This window comes from Dunckerocampus dactyliophorus, chromosome 4 (assembly GCF_027744805.1).
Source record: "Dunckerocampus dactyliophorus isolate RoL2022-P2 chromosome 4, RoL_Ddac_1.1, whole genome shotgun sequence".
Taxonomy (NCBI): Eukaryota; Metazoa; Chordata; class Actinopteri; order Syngnathiformes; family Syngnathidae; genus Dunckerocampus; species Dunckerocampus dactyliophorus.
In genome coordinates this window covers 37,431,805-37,458,599 of record NC_072822.1, presented here as the reverse complement: position 1 = coordinate 37,458,599, position 26,795 = coordinate 37,431,805, and the positions used below count along the sequence as shown (strand labels likewise).

The 26,795-nt window shown below is 22.2% G+C and overlaps 1 protein-coding gene across 2 annotated transcripts in view; it reads right to left on the bottom strand.

Moving 5' to 3' along the window:
• Positions 1 to 20,442, bottom strand: part of LOC129180073 (uncharacterized) — a 44,910-nt gene extending 24,468 nt beyond the window's left edge. The window contains exon 1 of one of the 2 annotated variants that reach the window (XM_054774113.1): positions 20,293 to 20,442. In XM_054774113.1, coding sequence (XP_054630088.1) covers positions 20,293 to 20,341 — 49 coding nt within the window. In that variant the 5' untranslated portion in view covers positions 20,342 to 20,442. The remainder of the gene's footprint in view (positions 1 to 20,292) is intronic. The other variant, XM_054774112.1, reaches the window with a different exon arrangement.
• Between the last annotated feature and the right edge of the window lie 6,353 nt (positions 20,443 to 26,795).

The following is a 26,795-nucleotide window of genomic DNA, read 5'->3' as shown; positions in this document are numbered from 1 at the left end:
ATATAGTTATTAATAATAATATAGCATGTTTATGTTGTTATATAGTTAATAATAATAATAATAATATAGAATGTTTATGTTGTTATATAGTTAATAATAATAATATAACATGTTTATGTTGTTATATAGTTAATAATAATAATAATAGAACATGTTTATGTTGTTATATAGTTAATAATAATAATATAGCATGTTTATTTTGTTATATAGTTAATAATAATAATAATATAACCTGTTTATGTTGTTATATAGTTAATAATAATAATAATATAACATGTTTATGTTGTTATATAGTTAATAATAATAATAATATAACATGTTTATGTTGTTATATAGTTGATAATAATAATAGAACATGTTTATGTTGTTATATAGTTAATAATAATAGAACATGTTTATATTGTTATATTGTTAATAACAATAATAATATAACATATTTATGTTGTTATATAGTTAATAATAATAATAATATACATGTTTATGTTGTTATATAGTTATTAATAATAATATAGCATGTTTATGTTGTTATATAGTTAATAATAATAATAATATAACATGTTTATGTTGTTATATAGTTGATAATAATAATAGAACATGTTTATGTTGTTATATAGTTAATAATAATAGAACATGTTTATATTGTTATATTGTTAATAATAATAATAATATAACATATTTATGTTGTTATATAGTTAATAATAATAATAATATAACATGTTTATGTTGTTATATAGTTAATAATAATAATAATATAACATGTTTATGTTGTTATATAGTTAATCTTAATAATAATAATATAGCATGTTTATTTTGTTATATAGTTAATAATAATAATATAACATGTTTATGTTGTTATATAGTTAATAATAATAATAGAACATGTTTATGTTGTTATATAGTTAATAATAATAATATAGCATGTTTATGTTGTTATATAGTTAATAATAATAATAATATAACATGTTTATGTTGTTATATAGTTAATAATAATAATAATAATATAACATGTTTATGTTGTTATATAGTTAATAATAATAATAATATAACATGTTTATGTTGTTATATCGTCAATAATAATAATAATATAGCATGTTTATGTTGTTATATAAATAATAATAATCATAATATAACATGTTTATGTTGTTTTATTGTTAATAATAATAATAATATAACATGTTTATGTTGTTATATAGTTAATAATAATAATAATATAGCATGTTTATGTTGTTCTATAGTTAATAATAATAATATAAAATGTTTATGTTGTTATATAGTTAATAATAATATAACATGTTTATGTTGTTATATAGTTAATAATAATAATATAACATGCTTATGTTGTTATATAGTTAATAATAATAATAATAGAACATGTTTATGTTGTTATATAGTTAATAATAATAATAATAATAATATAGCATGTTTATGTTGTTATATAGTTAATAATAATAATAGAACATGTTTATGTTGTTATATAGTTAATAATAACAATAATATAACATGTTTATGTTGTTATATAGTTAATAATAATAATAATAGAACATGTTGATGTTGTTATATAGTTAATAATAATAATATAACATGTTTATGTTGTTATATAGTTAATAATAATAATAGAACATTTTTATGTTGTTATATAGTTAATAATAATAATAGAACATTTTTATGTTGTTATATAGTTAATAATAATAATATAACATGTTTATGTTGTTATATAGTTAATAATAATAATAGAACATGTTTATGTTGTTATATAGTTAATAATAATAATATAACATGTTTATGTTGTTATATAGTTAATAATAATAATATAACATGTTTATGTTGTTATATATAGTTAATAATAATAATATAATAATAATAATAATAATAATATAACATGTTTATGTTGTTATATAGTTAATAATATAACATGTTTATGTTGTTATATAGTTAATAATAATAATAATAGAACATGTTTATGTTGTTATATATAGTTAATAATAATAATATAGCATGTTTATGTTGTTATATAGTTAATAATAATAATCATAATATAACATGTTTATGTTGTTATATAGTTAATAATAATAATAATATAGCATGTTTATGTTGTTATATAGTTAATAATAATAATATAACATGTTTATGTTGTTATATAGTTAATAATAATAATATAACATGTTTATATTGTTATATTGTTAATAATAATAATAATAACATGTTTATGTTGTTATATAGTTAATAATAATAATAATATAGCATGTTTATGTTGTTATATAGTTAATAATATCACATGTTTATGTTGTTATATATAGTTAAAAATAATAATAATAATATAACATGTTTATATTGTTGTATTGTTAATAATAATAATAATATAACATGTTTATGTTGTTATATATAGTTAATAATAATAATAATATAGCATGTTTATGTTGTTATATAGTTAATAATAATAATAATAATATAGCATGTTTATGTTGTTATATAGTTAATAATAATAATAATATAGCATGTTTATGTTGTTATATAGTTAATAATAATAATATAACATGTTTATGTTGTATATAATACTTATTAATAATAATAATATAACATGTTAATGTTGTTATATAGTTATTAATAATAATATAGCATGTTTATGTTGTTATATAGTTGATAATAATAATATAACTTGTTTATGTTGTTATATAGATAATAATCATAATAGAACATGTTTATGTTGTTGAATAGTTAATAATAATCATAAAACATGTTTATGTTGTTGTATAGTTAATAATAAAAATAATATAACATATTTATGTTGTTATATAGTTAATAATAATATAACATGTTTATGTTGTTATATAGTTAATAATAATAATAATAATATAGCATGTTTATTTTGTTATATAGTTAATAATAATAATATAACATGTTTATGTTGTTATATAGATAATAATCATAATAGAACATGTTTATGTTGTTATATAGTTAATAATAATCATAATATAACATATTTATGTTGTTATATAGTTAATAATAATAATAATAATAATATAACATGTTTATGTTGTTATTATAATAATATAACATGTTTATGTTGTTATATAGTTAATAATAATAATATAGCATGTTTATGTTGTTATATAGTTATTAATAATAATGTAGCATGTTTATTTTGTTATATAGTTAATAATAATAATAATAATATAGCATGTTTATGTTGTTATATAGTTAATAATAATAATATAACATGGTTATGTTGTTATATAGTTAATAATAATAATAATATAACCTGTTTATGTTGTTATATAGTTAATAATAATAATAATATAACATGTTTATGTTGTTATATAGTTAATAATAATAATAATATAACATGTTTATGTTGTTATATAGTTAATAATAATAATAATATAACATGTTTATGTTGTTATATAGTTAATAATAATAGAACATGTTTATATTGTTATATTGTTAATAATAATAATAATATAACATATTTATGTTGTTATATAGTTAATAATAATAATAATATAACATGTTTATGTTGTTATATAGTTAATAATAATAATAATATAACATGTTTATGTTGTTATATAGTTAATAATAATAATAATAATATAGCATGTTTATTTTGTTATATAGTTAATAATAATAATATAACATGTTTATGTTGTTATATAGTTAATAATAATAATAATAATAGAACATGTTTATGTTGTTATATAGTTAATAATAATAATATAGCATGTTTATGTTGTTATATAGTTAATAATAATAATAATATAACATGTTTATGTTGTTATATAGTTAATAATAATAATAATAATATAACATGTAATATTAATAATATAACATGTTTATGTTGTTATATAGTTAATCTTAATAATATAACATGTTTATGTTGTTATATAGTTAATAATAATAATAATATAGCATGTTTATGTTGTTCTATAGTTAATAATAATATAACATGTTTATGTTGTTATATAGTTAATAATAATAATAATATAACATGTTAATGTTGTTATATAGTTAATAATAATAATAATATAACATGTTTATGTTGTTATATAGTTAATAATAATAATATAACATGTTTATGTTGTTATATAGTTAATAATAATAATAATATAACATGTTAATGTTGTTATATAGTTAATAATAATAATATAACATGTTTATGTTGTTATATATAGTTAATAATAATAATAATAATATATCATGTTTATTTGGTTATATAGTTAATAATAATAATAATAATATATCATGTTTATTTTGTTATATAGTTAATAATAATAATAATATAACATGTTTATGTTGTTATATAGTTAATAATATAACATGTTTATGTTGTTATATAGTTAATAATAATATAGCATGTTTATGTTGTTATATAGTTAATAATAATATAACATGTTTATGTTGTTATATAGTTAATAATAATATAGCATGTTTATGTTGTTATATAGTTAATAATAATATAACATGTTTATGTTGTTATATAGTTAATAATAATAATAATAATAATATAACATGTTTATGTTGTTATATAGTTAATAATAATAATAATATAACATGTTTATGTTGTTATATAGTTAATAATAATAAAACATGTTTATGTTGTTATATAGTTAATAATAATAATAATATAACAAGTTTATGTTGTTATCTAGTTAATAATAATAATAATACAACATGTTTATGTTTTTATTATTATAATAATATAACATGTTTATGTTGTTATATAGTTAATAATAATAATAATATAACATGTTAATGTTGTTATATAGTTAATAATAATAATAATATAACATGTTTATGTTGTTATATATAGTTAATAATAATAATAATAATATATCATGTTTATTTGGTTATATAGTTAATAATAATAATAATAATATATCATGTTTATTTTGTTATATAGTTAATAATAATAATAATATAACATGTTTATGTTGTTATATAGTTAATAATATAACATGTTTATGTTGTTATATAGTTAATAATAATATAGCATGTTTATGTTGTTATATAGTTAATAATAATATAGCATGTTTATGTTGTTATATAGTTAATAATAATAATAATAATAATATAACATGTTTATGTTGTTATATAGTTAATAATAATAATAATATAACATGTTTATGTTGTTATATAGTTAATAATAATAATATAACATGTTTATGTTGTTATATAGTTAATAATAATAAAACATGTTTATGTTGTTATATAGTTAATAATAATAATATAACATGTTTATGTTGTTATATAGTTAATAATAATAATATAACATGTTTATGTTGTTATATATAGTTAATAATAATAATAATAATAATAATATAACATGTTTATGTTGTTATATAGTTAATAATATAACATGTTTATGTTGTTATATAGTTAATAATAATAATAATAGAACATGTTTATGTTGTTATATATAGTTAATAATAATAATATAGCATGTTTATGTTGTTATATAGTTAATAATAATAATCATAATATAACATGTTTATGTTGTTATATAGTTAATAATAATAATAATATAACATGTTTATGTTGTTATATAGTTAATAATAATAATAATATAACATGTTTATGTTGTTATATAGTTAATAATAATAATATAACATGTTTATGTTGTTATATAGTTAATAATAATAATATAACATGTTTATGTTGTTATATAGTTAATAATAATAATATAACATGTTTATGTTGTTATATATAGTTAAAAATAATAATAATAATATAACATGTTTATATTGTTGTATTGTTAATAATAATAATAATATAACATGTTTATGTTGTTATATATAGTTAATAATAATAATAATATAGCATGTTTATGTTGTTATATAGTTAATAATAATAATAATAATATAGCATGTTTATGTTGTTATATAGTTAATAATAATAATAATATAGCATGTTTATGTTGTTATATAGTTAATAATAATAATATAACATGTTTATGTTGTATATAATACTTATTAATAATAATAATATAACATGTTAATGTTGTTATATAGTTATTAATAATAATATAGCATGTTTATGTTGTTATATAGTTGATAATAATAATATAACATGTTTATGTTGTTATATAGATAATAATCATAATAGAACATGTTTATGTTGTTGAATAGTTAATAATAATCATAAAACATGTTTATGTTGTTGTATAGTTAATAATAATAATAATATAACATATTTATGTTGTTATATAGTTAATAATAATATAACATGTTTATGTTGTTATATAGTTAATAATAATAATAATAATATAGCATGTTTATTTTGTTATATAGTTAATAATAATAATATAACATGTTTATGTTGTTATATAGATAATAATCATAATAGAACATGTTTATGTTGTTATATAGTTAATAATAATCATAATATAACATATTTATGTTGTTATATAGTTAATAATAATAATAATAATAATATAACATGTTTATGTTGTTATTATAATAATATAACATGTTTATGTTGTTATATAGTTAATAATAATAATATAGCATGTTTATGTTGTTATATAGTTAATAATAATAATATAACATGGTTATGTTGTTATATAGTTAATAATAATAATAATATAACCTGTTTATGTTGTTATATAGTTAATAATAATAATAATATAACATGTTTATGTTGTTATATAGTTAATAATAATAATAATATAACATGTTTATGTTGTTATATATAGTTAATAATAATAATAATATAGCATGTTTATGTTGTTATATAGTTAATAATAATAATAATAATATAGCATGTTTATGTTGTTATATAGTTAATAATAATAATAATATAGCATGTTTATGTTGTTATATAGTTAATAATAATAATATAACATGTTTATGTTGTATATAATACTTATTAATAATAATAATATAACATGTTAATGTTGTTATATAGTTATTAATAATAATATAGCATGTTTATGTTGTTATATAGTTGATAATAATAATATAACATGTTTATGTTGTTATATAGATAATAATCATAATAGAACATGTTTATGTTGTTGAATAGTTAATAATAATCATAAAACATGTTTATGTTGTTGTATAGTTAATAATAATAATAATATAACATATTTATGTTGTTATATAGTTAATAATAATATAACATGTTTATGTTGTTATATAGTTAATAATAATAATAATAATATAGCATGTTTATTTTGTTATATAGTTAATAATAATAATATAACATGTTTATGTTGTTATATAGATAATAATCATAATAGAACATGTTTATGTTGTTATATAGTTAATAATAATAATAATATAGCATGTTTATGTTGTTCTATAGTTAATAATAATAATATAAAATGTTTATGTTGTTATATAGTTAATAATAATATAACATGTTTATGTTGTTCTATAGTTAATAATAATATAACATGTTTATGTTGTTATATAGTTAATAATAATATAACATATTTATGTTGTTATATAGTTAATAATAATAATAATAATAATATAACATGTTTATGTTGTTATTATAATAATATAACATGTTTATGTTGTTATATAGTTAATAATAATAATATAGCATGTTTATGTTGTTATATAGTTAATAATAATAATATAACATGGTTATGTTGTTATATAGTTAATAATAATAATAATATAACCTGTTTATGTTGTTATATAGTTAATAATAATAATAATATAACATGTTTATGTTGTTATATAGTTAATAATAATAATAATATAACATGTTTATGTTGTTATATAGTTAATAATAATAATAATATAACATATTTATGTTGTTATATAGTTAATAATAATAATAATATAACATGTTTATGTTGTTATATAGTTAATAATAATAATAATATAACATGTTTATGTTGTTATATAGTTAATAATAATAATAATAATATAGCATGTTTATTTTGTTATATAGTTAATAATAATAATATAACATGTTTATGTTGTTATATAGTTAATAATAATAATAATAATAGAACATGTTTATGTTGTTATATAGTTAATAATAATAATATAGCATGTTTATGTTGTTATATAGTTAATAATAATAATAATATAACATGTTTATGTTGTTATATAGTTAATAATAATAATAATAATATAACATGTTTATGTTGTTATATAGTTAATAATAATAATAATATAACATGTTTATGTTGTTATATCGTCAATAATAATAACAATATAGCATGTTTATGTTGTTATATAAATAATAATAATCATAATATAACATGTTTATGTTGTTTTATTGTTAATAATATCAATAATATAACATGTTTATGTTGTTATATAGTTAATCTTAATAATATAACATGTTTATGTTGTTATATAGTTAATAATAATAATAATATAGCATGTTTATGTTGTTCTATAGTTAATATTAATAATATAAAATGTTTATGTTGTTATATAGTTAATAATAATATAACATGTTTATGTTGTTCTATAGTTAATAATAATATAACATGTTTATGTTGTTATATAGTTAATAATAATAATAATATAACATGTTAATGTTGTTATATAGTTAATAATAATAATAATATAACATGTTTATGTTGTTATATAGTTAATAATAATAATATAACATGTTTATGTTGTTATATAGTTAATAATAATAATAATATAACATGTTAATGTTGTTATATAGTTAATAATAATAATAATATAACATGTTTATGTTGTTATATATAGTTAATAATAATAATAATAATATATCATGTTTATTTGGTTATATAGTTAATAATAATAATAATAATATATCATGTTTATTTTGTTATATAGTTAATAATAATAATAATATAACATGTTTATGTTGTTATATAGTTAATAATATAACATGTTTATGTTGTTATATAGTTAATAATAATATAGCATGTTTATGTTGTTATATAGTTAATAATAATATAACATGTTTATGTTGTTATATAGTTAATAATAATATAGCATGTTTATGTTGTTATATAGTTAATAATATAACATGTTTATGTTGTTATATAGTTAATAATAATAATAATAATAATATAACATGTTTATGTTGTTATATAGTTAATAATAATAATAATATAACATGTTTATGTTGTTATATAGTTAATAATAATAAAACATGTTTATGTTGTTATATAGTTAATAATAATATAACAAGTTTATGTTGTTATCTAGTTAATAATAATAATAATACAACATGTTTATGTTTTTATTATTATAATAATATAACATGTTTATGTTGTTATATAGTTAATAATAATAATAATATAACATGTTAATGTTGTTATATAGTTAATAATAATAATAATATAACATGTTTATGTTGTTATATATAGTTAATAATAATAATAATAATAATATATCATGTTTATTTGGTTATATAGTTAATAATAATAATAATAATATATCATGTTTATTTTGTTATATAGTTAATAATAATAATAATATAACATGTTTATGTTGTTATATAGTTAATAATATAACATGTTTATGTTGTTATATAGTTAATAATAATATAGCATGTTTATGTTGTTATATAGTTAATAATAATATAGCATGTTTATGTTGATATATAGTTAATAATAATATAGCATGTTTATGTTGTTATATAGTTAATAATAATATAACATGTTTATGTTGTTATATAGTTAATAATAATAATAATAATAATATAACATGTTTATGTTGTTATATAGTTAATAATAATAATAATATAACATGTTTATGTTGTTATATAGTTAATAATAATAAAACATGTTTATGTTGTTATATAGTTAATAATAATAATATAACATGTTTATGTTGTTATATAGTTAATAATAATAATAATAATAATATAACATGTTTATGTTGTTATATAGTTAATAATAATAATAATATAACATGTTTATGTTGTTATATAGTTAATAATAATAAAACATGTTTATGTTGTTATATAGTTAATAATAATAATATAACATGTTTATGTTGTTATATAGTTAATAATAATAATATAACATGTTTATGTTGTTATATATAGTTAATAATAATAATAATAATAATAATAATATAACATGTTTATGTTGTTATATAGTTAATAATATAACATGTTTATGTTGTTATATAGTTAATAATAATAATAATAGAACATGTTTATGTTGTTATATATAGTTAATAATAATAATATAGCATGTTTATGTTGTTATATAGTTAATAATAATAATCATAATATAACATGTTTATGTTGTTATATAGTTAATAATAATAATAATATAGCATGTTTATGTTGTTATATAGTTAATAGAAATAATATAACATGTTTATGTTGTTATATAGTTAATAATAATAATAATAATATAACATGTTTATATTGTTATATTGTTAATAATAATAATAATAACATGTTTATGTTGTTATATAGTTAATAATAATAATAATATAGCATGTTTATGTTGTTATATAGTTAATAATATCACATGTTTATGTTGTTATATAGTTAATAATAATATAACATGTTTATGTTGTTATATATAGTTAAAAATAATAATAATAATATAACATGTTTATATTGTTGTATTGTTAATAATAATAATAATATAACATGTTTATGTTGTTATATATAGTTAATAATAATAATAATATAGCATGTTTATGTTGTTATATAGTTAATAATAATAATAATAATATAGCATGTTTATGTTGTTATATAGTTAATAATAATAATAATATAGCATGTTTATGTTGTTATATAGTTAATAATAATAATATAACATGTTTATGTTGTATATAATACTTATTAATAATAATAATATAACATGTTAATGTTGTTATATAGTTATTAATAATAATATAGCATGTTTATGTTGTTATATAGTTGATAATAATAATATAACATGTTTATGTTGTTATATAGATAATAATCATAATAGAACATGTTTATGTTGTTGAATAGTTAATAATAATCATAAAACATGTTTATGTTGTTGTATAGTTAATAATAATAATAATATAACATATTTATGTTGTTATATAGTTAATAATAATATAACATGTTTATGTTGTTATATAGTTAATAATAATAATAATAATATAGCATGTTTATTTTGTTATATAGTTAATAATAATAATATAACATGTTTATGTTGTTATATAGATAATAATCATAATAGAACATGTTTATGTTGTTATATAGTTAATAATAATCATAATATAACATATTTATGTTGTTATATAGTTAATAATAATAATAATAATATAACATGTTTATGTTGTTATTATAATAATATAACATGTTTATGTTGTTATATAGTTAATAATAATAATATAACATGGTTATGTTGTTATATAGTTAATAATAATAATAATATAACCTGTTTATGTTGTTATATAGTTAATAATAATAATAATATAACATGTTTATGTTGTTATATAGTTAATAATAATAATAATATAACATGTTTATGTTGTTATATAGTTAATAATAATAGAACATGTTTATATTGTTATATTGTTAATAATAATAATAATATAACATGTTTATGTTGTTATATAGTTAATAATAATAATAATATAACATGTTTATGTTGTTATATAGTTAATAATAATAATAATAATATAGCATGTTTATTTTGTTATATAGTTAATAATAATAATATAACATGTTTATGTTGTTATATAGTTAATAATAATAATAATAATAGAACATGTTTATGTTGTTATATAGTTAATAATAATAATATAGCATGTTTATGTTGTTATATAGTTAATAATAATAATAATATAACATGTTTATGTTGTTATATAGTTAATAATAATAATAATAATATAACATGTTTATGTTGTTATATAGTTAATAATAATAATAATATAACATGTTTATGTTGTTATATCGTCAATAATAATAATAATATAGCATGTTTATGTTGTTATATAAATAATAATAATCATAATATAACATGTTTATGTTGTTTTATTGTTAATAATATTAATAATATAACATGTTTATGTTGTTATATAGTTAATAATAATAATAATATAACATATTTATGTTGTTATATAGTTAATAATAATATAACATGTTTATGTTGTTATATAGTTAATAATAATAATAATAATATAGCATGTTTATTTTGTTATATAGTTAATAATAATAATATAACATGTTTATGTTGTTATATAGATAATAATCATAATAGAACATGTTTATGTTGTTATATAGTTAATAATAATCATAATATAACATATTTATGTTGTTATATAGTTAATAATAATAATAATAATAATATAACATGTTTATGTTGTTATTATAATAATATAACATGTTTATGTTGTTATATAGTTAATAATAATAATATAACATGGTTATGTTGTTATATAGTTAATAATAATAATAATATAACCTGTTTATGTTGTTATATAGTTAATAATAATAATAATATAACATGTTTATGTTGTTATATAGTTAATAATAATAATAATATAACATGTTTATGTTGTTATATAGTTAATAATAATAGAACATGTTTATATTGTTATATTGTTAATAATAATAATAATATAACATGTTTATGTTGTTATATAGTTAATAATAATAATAATATAACATGTTTATGTTGTTATATAGTTAATAATAATAATAATATAGCATGTTTATTTTGTTATATAGTTAATAATAATAATATAACATGTTTATGTTGTTATATAGTTAATAATAATAATAATAATAGAACATGTTTATGTTGTTATATAGTTAATAATAATAATATAGCATGTTTATGTTGTTATATAGTTAATAATAATAATAATATAACATGTTTATGTTGTTATATAGTTAATAATAATAATAATAATATAACATGTTTATGTTGTTATATAGTTAATAATAATAATAATATAACATGTTTATGTTGTTATATCGTCAATAATAATAATAATATAGCATGTTTATGTTGTTATATAAATAATAATAATCATAATATAACATGTTTATGTTGTTTTATTGTTAATAATATTAATAATATAACATGTTTATGTTGTTATATAGTTAATCTTAATAATATAACATGTTTATGTTGTTATATAGTTAATAATAATAATAATATAGCATGTTTATGTTGTTCTATAGTTAATAATAATAATATAAAATGTTTATGTTGTTATATAGTTAATAATAATATAACATGTTTATGTTGTTCTATAGTTAATAATAATATAACATGTTTATGTTGTTATATAGTTAATAATAATAATAATATAACATGTTAATGTTGTTATATAGTTAATAATAATAATAATATAACATGTTTATGTTGTTATATAGTTAATAATAATAATATAACATGTTAATGTTGTTATATAGTTAATAATAATAATAATATAACATGTTTATGTTGTTATATATAGTTAATAATAATAATAATAATATATCATGTTTATTTGGTTATATAGTTAATAATAATAATAATAATATATCATGTTTATTTTGTTATATAGTTAATAATAATAATAATATAACATGTTTATGTTGTTATATAGTTAATAATATAACATGTTTATGTTGTTATATAGTTAATAATAATATAGCATGTTTATGTTGTTATATAGTTAATAATAATATAACATGTTTATGTTGTTATATAGTTAATAATAATATAGCATGTTTATGTTGTTATATAGTTAATAATAATATAACATGTTTATGTTGTTATATAGTTAATAATAATAATAATAATAATATAACATGTTTATGTTGTTATATAGTTAATAATAATAATAATATAACATGTTTATGTTGTTATATAGTTAATAATAATAAAACATGTTTATGTTGTTATATAGTTAATAATAATAATATAACAAGTTTATGTTGTTATCTAGTTAATAATAATAATAATACAACATGTTTATGTTTTTATTATTATAATAATATAACATGTTTATGTTGTTATATAGTTAATAACATGTTAATGTTGTTATATAGTTAATAATAATAATAATATAACATGTTTATGTTGTTATATATAGTTAATAATAATAATAATAATATATCATGTTTATTTGGTTATATAGTTAATAATAATAATAATAATATATCATGTTTATTTTGTTATATAGTTAATAATAATAATAATATAACATGTTTATGTTGTTATATAGTTAATAATATAACATGTTTATGTTGTTATATAGTTAATAATAATATAGCATGTTTATGTTGTTATATAGTTAATAATAATATAGCATGTTTATGTTATATAGTTAATAATAATATAGCATGTTTATGTTGTTATATAGTTAATAATAATATAACATGTTTATGTTGTTATATAGTTAATAATAATAATAATAATAATATAACATGTTTATGTTGTTATATAGTTAATAATAATAATAATATAACATGTTTATGTTGTTATATAGTTAATAATAATAATAATATAACATGTTTATGTTGTTATATAGTTAATAATAATAAAACATGTTTATGTTGTTATATAGTTAATAATAATAATATAACATGTTTATGTTGTTATATAGTTAATAATAATAATATAACATGTTTATGTTGTTATATATAGTTAATAATAATAATAATAATAATAATATAACATGTTTATGTTGTTATATAGTTAATAATAATAATAATAGAACATGTTTATGTTGTTATATATAGTTAATAATAATAATATAGCATGTTTATGTTGTTATATAGTTAATAATAATAATCATAATATAACATGTTTATGTTGTTATATAGTTAATAATAATAATAATATAGCATGTTTATGTTGTTATATAGTTAATAATAATAATATAACATGTTTATGTTGTTATATAGTTAATAATAATAATAATATAACATGTTTATATTGTTATATTGTTAATAATAATAATAATAACATGTTTATGTTGTTATATAGTTAATAATAATAATAATATAGCATGTTTATGTTGTTATATAGTTAATAATATCACATGTTTATGTTGTTATATAGTTAATAATAATAATATAACATGTTTATGTTGTTATATATCGTTAAAAATAATAATAATAATATAACATGTTTATATTGTTGTATTGTTAATAATAATAATAATATAACATGTTTATGTTGTTATATATAGTTAATAATAATAATAATATAGCATGTTTATGTTGTTATATAGTTAATAATAATAATAATAATATAGCATGTTTATGTTGTTATATAGTTAATAATAATAATAATATAGCATGTTTATGTTGTTATATAGTTAATAATAATAATATAACATGTTTATGTTGTTATATAGTTATTAATAATAATATAGCATGTTTATGTTGTTATATAGTTGATAATAATAATATAACATGTTTATGTTGTTATATAGATAATAATCATAATAGAACATGTTTATGTTGTTGAATAGTTAATAATAATCATAAAACATGTTTATGTTGTTGTATAGTTAATAATAATAATAATATAACATATTTATTTTGTTATATAGTTAATAATAATAATATAACATGTTTATGTTGTTATATAGATAATAATCATAATAGAACATGTTTATGTTGTTATATAGTTAATAATAATCATAATATAACATATTTATGTTGTTATATAGTTAATAATAATAATAATAATAATATAACATGTTTATGTTGTTATTATAATAATATAACATGTTTATGTTGTTATATAGTTAATAATAATAATATAGCATGTTTATGTTGTTATATAGTTATTAATAATAATGTAGCATGTTTATTTTGTTATATAGTTAATAATAATAATAATAATATAGCATGTTTATGTTGTTATATAGTTAATAATAATAATATAACATGGTTATGTTGTTATATAGTTAATAATAATAATAATATAACCTGTTTATGTTGTTATATAGTTAATAATAATAATAATATAACATGTTTATGTTGTTATATAGTTAATAATAATAATAATATAACATGTTTATGTTGTTATATAGTTAATAATAATAATAATATAACATGTTTATGTTGTTATATAGTTAATAATAATAGAACATGTTTATATTGTTATATTGTTAATAATAATAATAATATAACATATTTATGTTGTTATATAGTTAATAATAATAATAATATAACATGTTTATGTTGTTATATAGTTAATAATAATAATAATATAACATGTTTATGTTGTTATATAGTTAATAATAATAATAATAATATAGCATGTTTATTTTGTTATATAGTTAATAATAATAATATAACATGTTTATGTTGTTATATAGTTAATAATAATAATAATAATATAACATGTTTATGTTGTTATATAGTTAATAATAATAATATAGCATGTTTATGTTGTTATATAGTTAATAATAATAATAATATAACATGTTTATGTTGTTATATAGTTAATAATAATAATAATAATATAACATGTTTATGTTGTTATATAGTTAATAATAATAATAATATAACATGTTTATGTTGTTATATCGTCAATAATAATAATATAGCATGTTTATGTTGTTATATAAATAATAATAATCATAATATAACATGTTTATGTTGTTTTATTGTTAATAATATTAATAATATAACATGTTTATGTTGTTATATAGTTAATCTTAATAATATAACATGTTTATGTTGTTATATAGTTAATAATAATAATAATATAACATGTTTATGTTGTTATATAGTTAATAATAATAATATTATAACATGTTTATGTTGTTATATAGTTAATAATAATAGAACATGTTTATATTGTTATATTGTTAATAATAATAATAATATAACATATTTATGTTGTTATATAGTTAATAATAATAATAATATAACATGTTTATGTTGTTATATAGTTAATAATAATAATAATAATATAGCATGTTTATTTTGTTATATAGTTAATAATAATAATATAACATGTTTATGTTGTTATATAGTTAATAATAATAATAATAATATAACATGTTTATGTTGTTATATAGTTAATAATAATAATATAGCATGTTTATGTTGTTATATAGTTAATAATAATAATAATATAACATGTTTATGTTGTTATATAGTTAATAATAATAATAATAATATAACATGTTTATGTTGTTATATAGTTAATAATAATAATAATATAACATGTTTATGTTGTTATATCGTCAATAATAATAATAATATAGCATGTTTATGTTGTTATATAAATAATAATAATCATAATATAACATGTTTATGTTGTTTTATTGTTAATATTAATAATATAACATGTTTATGTTGTTATATAGTTAATCTTAATAATATAACATGTTTATGTTGTTATATAGTTAATAATAATAATAATAATATAGCATGTTTATGTTGTTCTATAGTTAATAATAATAATATAAAATGTTTATGTTGTTATATAGTTAATAATAATATAACATGTTTATGTTGTTCTATAGTTAATAATAATAATATAACATGTTAATGTTGTTATATAGTTAATAATAATAATATAACATGTTAATGTTGTTATATAGTTAATAATAATAATAATATAACATGTTTATGTTGTTATATAGTTAATAATAATAATATAACATGTTTATGTTGTTATATAGTTAATAATAATAATAATATAACATGTTAATGTTGTTATATAGTTAATAATAATAATAATATAACATGTTTATGTTGTTATATATAGTTAATAATAATAATAATAATATATCATGTTTATTTGGTTATATAGTTAATAATAATAATAATAATATATCATGTTTATTTTGTTATATAGTTAATAATAATAATAATATAACATGTTTATGTTGTTATATAGTTAATAATATAACATGTTTATGTTGTTATATAGTTAATAATAATATAGCATGTTTATGTTGTTATATAGTTAATAATAATATAGCATGTTTATGTTGTTATATAGTTAATAATAATATAACATGTTTATGTTGTTATATAGTTAATAATAATAATAATAATAATATAACATGTTTATGTTGTTATATAGTTAATAATAATAATAATATAACATGTTTATGTTGTTATATAGTTAATAATAATAAAACATGTTTATGTTGTTATATAGTTAATAATAATATAACATGTTTATGTTGTTATCTAGTTAATAATAATAATAATACAACATGTTTATGTTTTTATTATTATAATAATATAACATGTTTATGTTGTTATATAGTTAATAATAATAATAATATAACATGTTAATGTTGTTATATAGTTAATAATAATAATAATATAACATGTTAATGTTGTTATATAGTTAATAATAATAATAATATAGCATGTTTATGTTGTTATATAGTTATTAATAATAATAATATAACATGTTTATGTTGTTATATAGTTAATAATAATAATAATAATATAGCATGTTTATGTTGTTATATAGTTATTAATAATATAACATGTTTATGTTGTTATTATTATAATAATATAACATGTTTATGTTGTTATATAGTTAATAATAATAATAATATAACATGTTTATGTTGTTAATATTATAATAATATAACATGTTTATGTTGTTATATAGTTAATAATAATAATATAACATGTTTATGTTGTTATATAGTTAATAATAATAATAATATAACATGTTTATGTTGTTATTATTATAATAATATAACATGTTTATGTTGTTATATAGTTAATAATAATATGTTATTATACGGAGGAGCAATACAACAACATCTTCATCAACGACGACAAGTTATCCATCATACACATAAACAGCAGAAGCTTGAACGCAAACTTTACTAATATTAAACAATATTTGAATCAATTCAAAGAACCTTTCAAAGTAAAAGCAATCTCATAAGCTTGGATCAATGCCAACAAAGGAATGGACTTCGAGCTGGAAGGATATGAAATGATGAGTGCAAACAGGAACAATGCAAATGGAGGAGGTGTGGCCGTATACGTGGACAAACATCTGAACTACAAAATGGTAAAGAATATGTCATTTGTCATTGATAACATTTTAGAATGTATAACAATGGAAATCTGTAAAGAAAAAAGCAAACATGTGTCAATAAGTTGCGTGTATAGAACTCCAAAGTCAAAGATTGGAATGTTTGAGGATTGGATTAAGACAACGTTTACAGACATACAGGAGGTCAAATAATTATTTTTATATGTGGAGACTTCAATATTGACCTTTTGAACCCACACAGGCCATCAGGCTTCTCAATGAAGCACTCACACACGCCGCACGCAACACACACACTCATAGCACTTTATTTATTTATTTATTTATTTGTATTATTTATTTGTATTAATGTCTCTTCTTGTTGTTGTTTAATTTATTGGTATTTATGTTTCTTATGTTCTTATTCTTTCTTGTGTTTTCTTTCTTTTCTTGGGAGAATGAACAGAATAAGATTTCATTGCAGAGTAGAACTGCTGTTTTACTATGCACATGACAATAAAACTCTTCAATCTTGAACAAGTACAAGGAAATAGACGACTTCACAGATACAATGTATAGTTTGAGTTTATATCCTAAAATCATCAGAGCAAGTAGAATACCAGAGCACTGTGCCCCCCCCATCCATAATATATTCACCAATGACTTGGATAACAACACCATCAGTGGCCTCAGTCATCATCTGCCAGTCTTCATATTTACAAGGAACATTACAACCATTATTTTGTAAATACTGGACCAAAACTGGAAGAAGAAATTCCAAAACAAGACCCAATTGATGAAGGGAATGATATCATTGATAGGAATCTTAATTCTATGTTTCTCACTGCTGGAACCAAAAAGGAGATCACTGACATTGTTAACCATTTTAAGGCAAAAACATCAACTGATTGTCATGGAATGGAAATGGAAACAATGAAAAGGGTCATCAATGAGATCGTAGACCCGTTAACATAGATTAGTAACTTATCTTTTCAGACTGGAATATTTCCAAGCAAAATGAGAACAGCCAAGGTGGTTGCAATCTTTAAAAAAGGAGACAAACACCAATTTACAAATTATCAACCAGTTTCCTTGTTACCACAATTCTCTCCAATGATGGAGAAGCTTTTCAACAGCAAACGTATGAATGACAATGAACGAGTGTGAAAGGATGATTGATGAGATGTTTTCCATCGCAACCTTCATGTTCAAATCAACCAAAGCAAAGAAGACAGCAGCAGTAGAGATAAAGTTAGCACAACCACAATGGACAAGCCTCAGGTGCCAGAACCACTTTTCACAATAAATCATGGAAATGGTTTGTCGGGTACCAAGTGCCCATGGCCCAGTACCGAGGGTTGTGGATCACTGCAATAGAGCATTAGCACTCATCCAAGGTGACTATGATCTGATGGATTCTTTTGGACGAGTCTTACCGATGGCACAGCAGGTGGCCAGCTGCACCAGCAGAAGGATCATTCTCATCTTGTCCGCTGAAGAGTCGTCTCAGAACCAAACGGGCTGGAAGAAGGAAGGACGGTTGGATGATCGGTCGTGAAGAACGGAGATGTCGGTCTCTTCCAGGCGGAAGTAGAGTGAGTGTCTGACGGTGACGTCCCTTTTATAGGTTTCATCGTCCCGCATCATTTCCAGCAACGCCACGTGATGCCATCACAAGGCAGCCGAGTGCTTTGAGTGCTGAGATGCTCTTTGAAGGCTTCTTGGCCACCAGCACACAAATAAAAACTCCTTTGCTTTTCTCACAAAGACAAAGAAACGCTGGACAAGCACGGTTATACAACGGACAAAACGGATCAAGGACGAATCCACCCGTCATTCCTTTATTGGCTTTTCACATTAAAAGCAAACAAAGAAAAACTAAATAAGGCCTGTTTTTTCAAGACTTCTTTTCAGAGCAAAACAAAGAAACGGACAACAAATCATTTTTCCAGTGTTCTATTTTGGACACAATTGGAAAAATGGACAAAAGGGATGAATCCGTGTATCATCCGTTCATTCCTTTTCAAAATAAAGCCGACATGAATGACTTGTTTTGTCAACATTTATTTCCAGAGACTCAAACTAAACAACAAAAACAGAGAAATTGCTTTTCCAATTTCCAGCACGGTAGCAAAAGGGACAAAAGGGGTCACGGACGACTCGGCGTGTGACTCGTTTATCGGTGTTTGACATGAAAGCCCAAAGTGAAAAAGAAGCGCTCCTATTTTCCCTCCGTGTTTTCAGAGCAAACGCAAAGAAGGAAGAAGAAAGGTTTGTTCCAAAGTTGGATGTTTGCTAGCTGGATTGTTCTTCCTGTCCAATTCTAATGTTTCATTCTATGCGATGCAACTACAAACATGACTTGCTTCATCAAAGACGTTAGCGTCCATGTGGTCGAGAAGCCAAGTCATTGCTTGTTGACGTGAATGTGGAAGACAAATGCCATGAGATCAATCATCCACGTCAGCACATGAACTCATCCATCCATCCACAGCTGGACTGCAATCATTGACAATGGAAGGAAACCTGCACGTTCACAACAATCATTTCCACTTCCCTTTCCAAATGATGCTCATGAAGACATTGGAAACGTGCTGACCGTGTTCCATAAACACATCACCACCTCCTTTTTACCGTTGGATGTCACCAGGACATGAATTCGTTGCTTGTCGTGTGAGCACATGAATGCTGACATTGTGAAATGGGATGAAACCAACGAAACTGGGATGAAACGTTGGTCTCCTCTCCAGCGTGTGTGTGTGTGTGTGTTTCAGTGCTGATTGGCCTCTAACCAATCAGACAGCACATGACGGGCTGGGCCGCATCAGAACCAAAATAATCCACTTTGAAATGGATCTCTTCCAAAACATCCAAAAAGGCCGACGTGGCTGAGAAGAATGTCCTGAAAGAAGAAATGAGTCATAAAAAGATGAAATATTCCATTTAGTTGGAGATTCCATTCAAACGGGAGACATTTGAACCATGAATGTTTGCAGGATCAGAAGTCCTCACGATCACATCAAACATCCACACGAGAAGATACAAGTCAACACCAGGAAACACATAGCTCAATAAGCTAGCAGCAGCAAAGATCACCAGTAGCTCAATAAGCTAGCAGTGTAAAGGTCACCAGTAGCTCAATAAGCTAGCAGCGGCAAAGATCACCAGTAGCTCAATAAGCTAGCAGTGTAAAGGTCACCAGTAGCTCAATAAGCTAGCAGTGGCAAAGATCAACAGTAGCTCAATAAGCTAGCAGTGTAAAGGTCACCAGTAGCTCAATAAGCTAGCAGTGGCAAAGATCAACAGTAGCTCAATAAGCTAGCAGCGGCAAAGATCAACAGTAGCTCAATAAGCTAGCAGTGGCAAAGATCAGCAGTAGCTCAATAAGCTAGCAGTGTCAAAGGTCACCAGTAGCTCAATAAGATAAGTGTCAGAGGTCACCAGTAGCTCAATAAGCTAGCAGTGGCAAAGGTCACCAGTAGCTCAATAAGCTGGCAGTGTAAAGGTCATGAGTAGCTCAATAAGCTAACAGTGGCAAAGATCAACAGTAGCTCAATAAGCTGGCAGTGTAAAGGTCATGAGTAGCTCAATAAGCTAGCAGTGTGAAGGTCATAAGTATGTAATGTAGCCCCAAGAGGATACAAGCCAGTGTCTTATTGTGGCGGTCCCAAGCCCGGATAAATACAGAGGGTTGTGTCAGGAAGGGCATCCGACGTAAAACTTTTGCCAAATCAAACATGCGAATGAAGTCTATGACTTCCATACCGGATCGGTCGAGGCCCGGGTTAACAACGACCGCCATCGGTGCTGTTGACCTGCAGGGTGCCGGTGGAAATTGGACTACTGTTGGTGGAAGAAGGAGAGGAGGAAAGTGTGTCTGTAGGAAGAGAGAGAAGAGGAACACCAAGAGTATAGGACTGAGAGTAGGGACGTTGAATGTTGGAACTATGACAGGAAAAGGTAGAGAGTTGGTCGACATGATGCAGAGAAGGAAGGTAGACATACTGTGTGTCCAGGAGACCAGGTGGAATGGTAGCAAGGCTAGAAGTTTAGGAGCAGGGTTCAAGTTGTTCTATCATGGTGTAGATAGGAAGAGAAACAGAGTAGGAGTTACCTTGAAGGAGGAGTTTGTTAGGAATGTCGTGGAGGTAAAAACAGTGTCAGATTGAGTGATGAGTCTGAAGCTAGAAATGGAAGGTGTGATGGTCGATGTTGTTAGTGGGTATGCTGCACAGGTAGGATGTGAGCTGGAGGAGAAGGAGACATTCTGGTTGGACTTGGATGAAGTGATGCAGAGCACACCTAGAAGAGAGAGAGTTGTCATTGGTGCAGACTTCAATGGACATGTTGGTGCAGGAAACAGAGGGGATGAGGAGGCCATGGGCAGGTTTGGTATCCAGGAGAGGAATGCAGAAGGACAGATGGTGGTTGACTTTGCAAAAAGGATGGAAATGGCTGTAGTGAATACTTTCTTCCAGAAGAGGCAGGAACATAGGGTGACCTATAAGAGCGGACGTAGGAGCACACAGCTAGACTACATCTTGTGTAGACGCTGTCATCTGAAGGAGATCAGTGACTGTAAAGTCCAGTTCAGTAGATGGGGGGTCTTGTGACTGGCGAAACATCCCGATCCAAAAATAGGATCATTTTTTCTTTGCAATCAGCCACTTGTTGTTTAAGAAGCACATATTGTGCAGGTGTACCTAATGATGTGGTGCCAGTGCAGTTTGACATTGGATCTCATGACACAAACATCCCACATGATACAGCATATATTTGCATCAATAAAAGAAATACAACATGATGATATGATTGTGTTATTATTATATTGTACACAAAGTAAAGTGTATATGTAAGTGTCATCTCTCCATGACTGGTGTAAGCGCCGTGTGGTCATGGACTACAGTATGTACCAACGCTTGTGGAGATGAATATACAGCATAGTGCCATTTCTAGGGGAACCTTCAACTATTCCAAAAAGTCCAAGTGATCCAGTCTTCCCAATGCCAATGCCAACAGGGATTACTGTGTGGATCTTTTGTCCCGTGGAATAGATGCCATCATTTTTTAAATAACGACATCATTTTTTTGTAAAGGGATACAAATGAGGGAAACCACATTCACCTTGCAGGGGGTAAGAACCTACCCCACATACATGACAATCCAGCCTCTAGCACCTCCTGCTGGCTTGCAGTGACTGAATCACCCCCCTGACGCTTTGGCTGCACCTAGAAACTCACTGGGGTTGAAAGTTTCCAAAGAAAATAGTTGTAACTTTCCAAGGAAATGCCTCGGTTAGGGTGGTGAATCCATTCCAAGTGGGGCTGAAGATGTTGTAGCAACATGTGTGGACGCTAACATCCCACTAGAAGAGTTAGCAGACTAATGGCCTGTGTGAGTGCACCTGAATTTAGGTGTGAAGCTTGGCTTGAACAAACGCCATAAACAGACCTTCCTCAACTGGAACAGGATACAGCTGGAACACCATCAGGTTCAAGGATACAGTTGGAACACCGTCATGTTCAAGGATACAGCTGGAACACCGTCATGTTCTAGGATACAGGTGGAACACCGTCATGTTCAAGAATAGAGCTGGAACACCGTCATGTTCAAGGATACAGGTGGAACACCGTGTCATATTCTAGGATACAGCTGGAACACCGTCATGTTCTAGGATACAGCTGGAACACCGTCATGTTCTAGGATAAAGCTGGAAAACCGTCATGTTCTAGGATAAAGGTGGAACACCGTCATGTCGAAGGATACAGCTGGAACACCTTCATGTTGAAGGATACAGGTGAAACACCGTCATGTTCTAGGATACAGCTGGAACACCGTCATGTTCAAGGATACAGCTGGAACACCGTCATGTTCTAGGATACAAATGGAACACCGTCATGTTCAAGGATACAGCTGGAACACCGTCATGTTCTCGGATACAGGTGGAACACCGTCATGTTCTAGGATACAAATGGAACACCGTCATGTTCAAGGATACAGGTGGAACACCGTCATGTTCAAGGATACAGCTGGAACACCGTCATGTTCTAGGATACAGCTGGAACACCGTCATGTTCAAGGATACAGCTGGAACACCGTCATGTTCTAGGATACAGCTGGAACACCTTCATGTTCAAGGATACAGCTGGAACACCGTCATGTTCTAGGATACAAATGGAACACCGTCATGTTCAAGGATACAGCTGGAACACCTTCAGTTCAAGGATACAGTTGGAACACCTTAATGTTCAAGGATACAGTTGGAACACCTTCATGTTCAAGGATACAACTGGAACACCGTCATGTTCATTTCTCTGAAAACTGCGGCTGCCCAACCATTCATGAATAAAATTCATCACAGTTGAAAATGACGCCCCGTCCAGACTGAAACGTTCCTGGGATTGGATCATTTGTGAAACACATCCGTGGGACACATACGCCAATCAGAACACAGAACACAATGGGCTGGTTCTCCCTTGCCAATCAGGACTGTGGTGGCTCTAAATGTATCCGGCTGACGAGGTGGAGGGATGACATCTACAGTCCAGGAAAGTCTATTCCAGAGTGCTGCAGAGTTGGGACCATCAGAAAGGCTGCAGATCAAAGTTTGGACATTTTTGGAGAGCTGCTGGAAACATGACATGTTCTTGGAGATGATTGGGCCTGAGCAGGTGTTTTACATGCATCGTGCAACACAGGAAGTGCAACACTAAGTTGGTCAGCACTATATTTGGTTTCTATTATTATTGTTCACATTGTTCACATTTCAAAATTGCTTTTTTCCAACTACAGATGGTTGACAACGGCCAAGCGAGACATCGAGTAATTAGTGTTCCAATGAAGCAACAGTGTTGTCTAAGTAGGACACAAGTTCCCAATCCACACAGGGATCATATCATTCTTGTTGCACATGACTTACAGACACTTTGTCTCCAAGAGAGAAGCCTATTAGGAAGTATTGCGTAAAAAAAGCGGGATGCTCTTCATCATCCCATGTGTGTGCCTCACTGCTCCATGAGGAAAACTCTGGAATGATTGAGCACTTGAGGTCAGTGTGCACACGTTGCATGAATTAGGGCCTGAGTGGGCCACAAAGTGTCATCTAAACAAATACATACATTGGATGAAGAAGTATCTGAAGAGTTTGAAGGTTTTCCAGCGTGAAGCGCCTTTTTAAGGTCATGCCACCACATTTGAAAAGGATTCAGGTCAGGACTCGGACTAGGCCCGGCATGCGGCGGCGTATCTTCTTGCACAACTGTCGTACGTCGCTGCAGGAGGTCTCCACTTTTTTGTTCCATGACCCTCAGGATCTTTGAAGAAGTTTCAAATAAAAGTTGATGAAAAGCCATGCTTTTAAAATCCTGTAATGTTGGACATTTTCATGTTCACGTTGAGCCAATAAGTTACCAGGAAGGCTGACAAGTGTTGCTTGGAACACACCCTCCAGGCAACCATCCAGCCTTTCTGGGGGCCATCATGCTGGTTGGATCTTGACCTCTTCTCACGAGTGGGGGGAGAGACGAGATTCTGAGAAATAAACACACACATCCACGCAGAACCCATCCCAGCTATTTTTTCCCCAAAACATTCCCAGCCAGATACTTGCGGAGGTTGGTGCTTCTCTCAGCAAACTAAGCCAACATGTATTTAACATGCTTATTCCTATTTTTATTCTTGTCTTTTCAAATGATACACTGTATGACAGGCCCTTAGAATCCATGCTAGGTTTTGGTTTTGCCCCACCAAAAATAGCTGGCTTTTAAGAACATTTGCAAAACTTCCACATTTTCCACAGTAAATGACTACAAAGTAATGCACATTTGAATAGAAAATGTAAATGTCTTTTTAAAACATTTTCCAAATATTGTCATATTTTCTGTTTTAAAAATGATGACATTTTCTACAGTAAATGAATGAAGGAATGGAAAGAGAAATA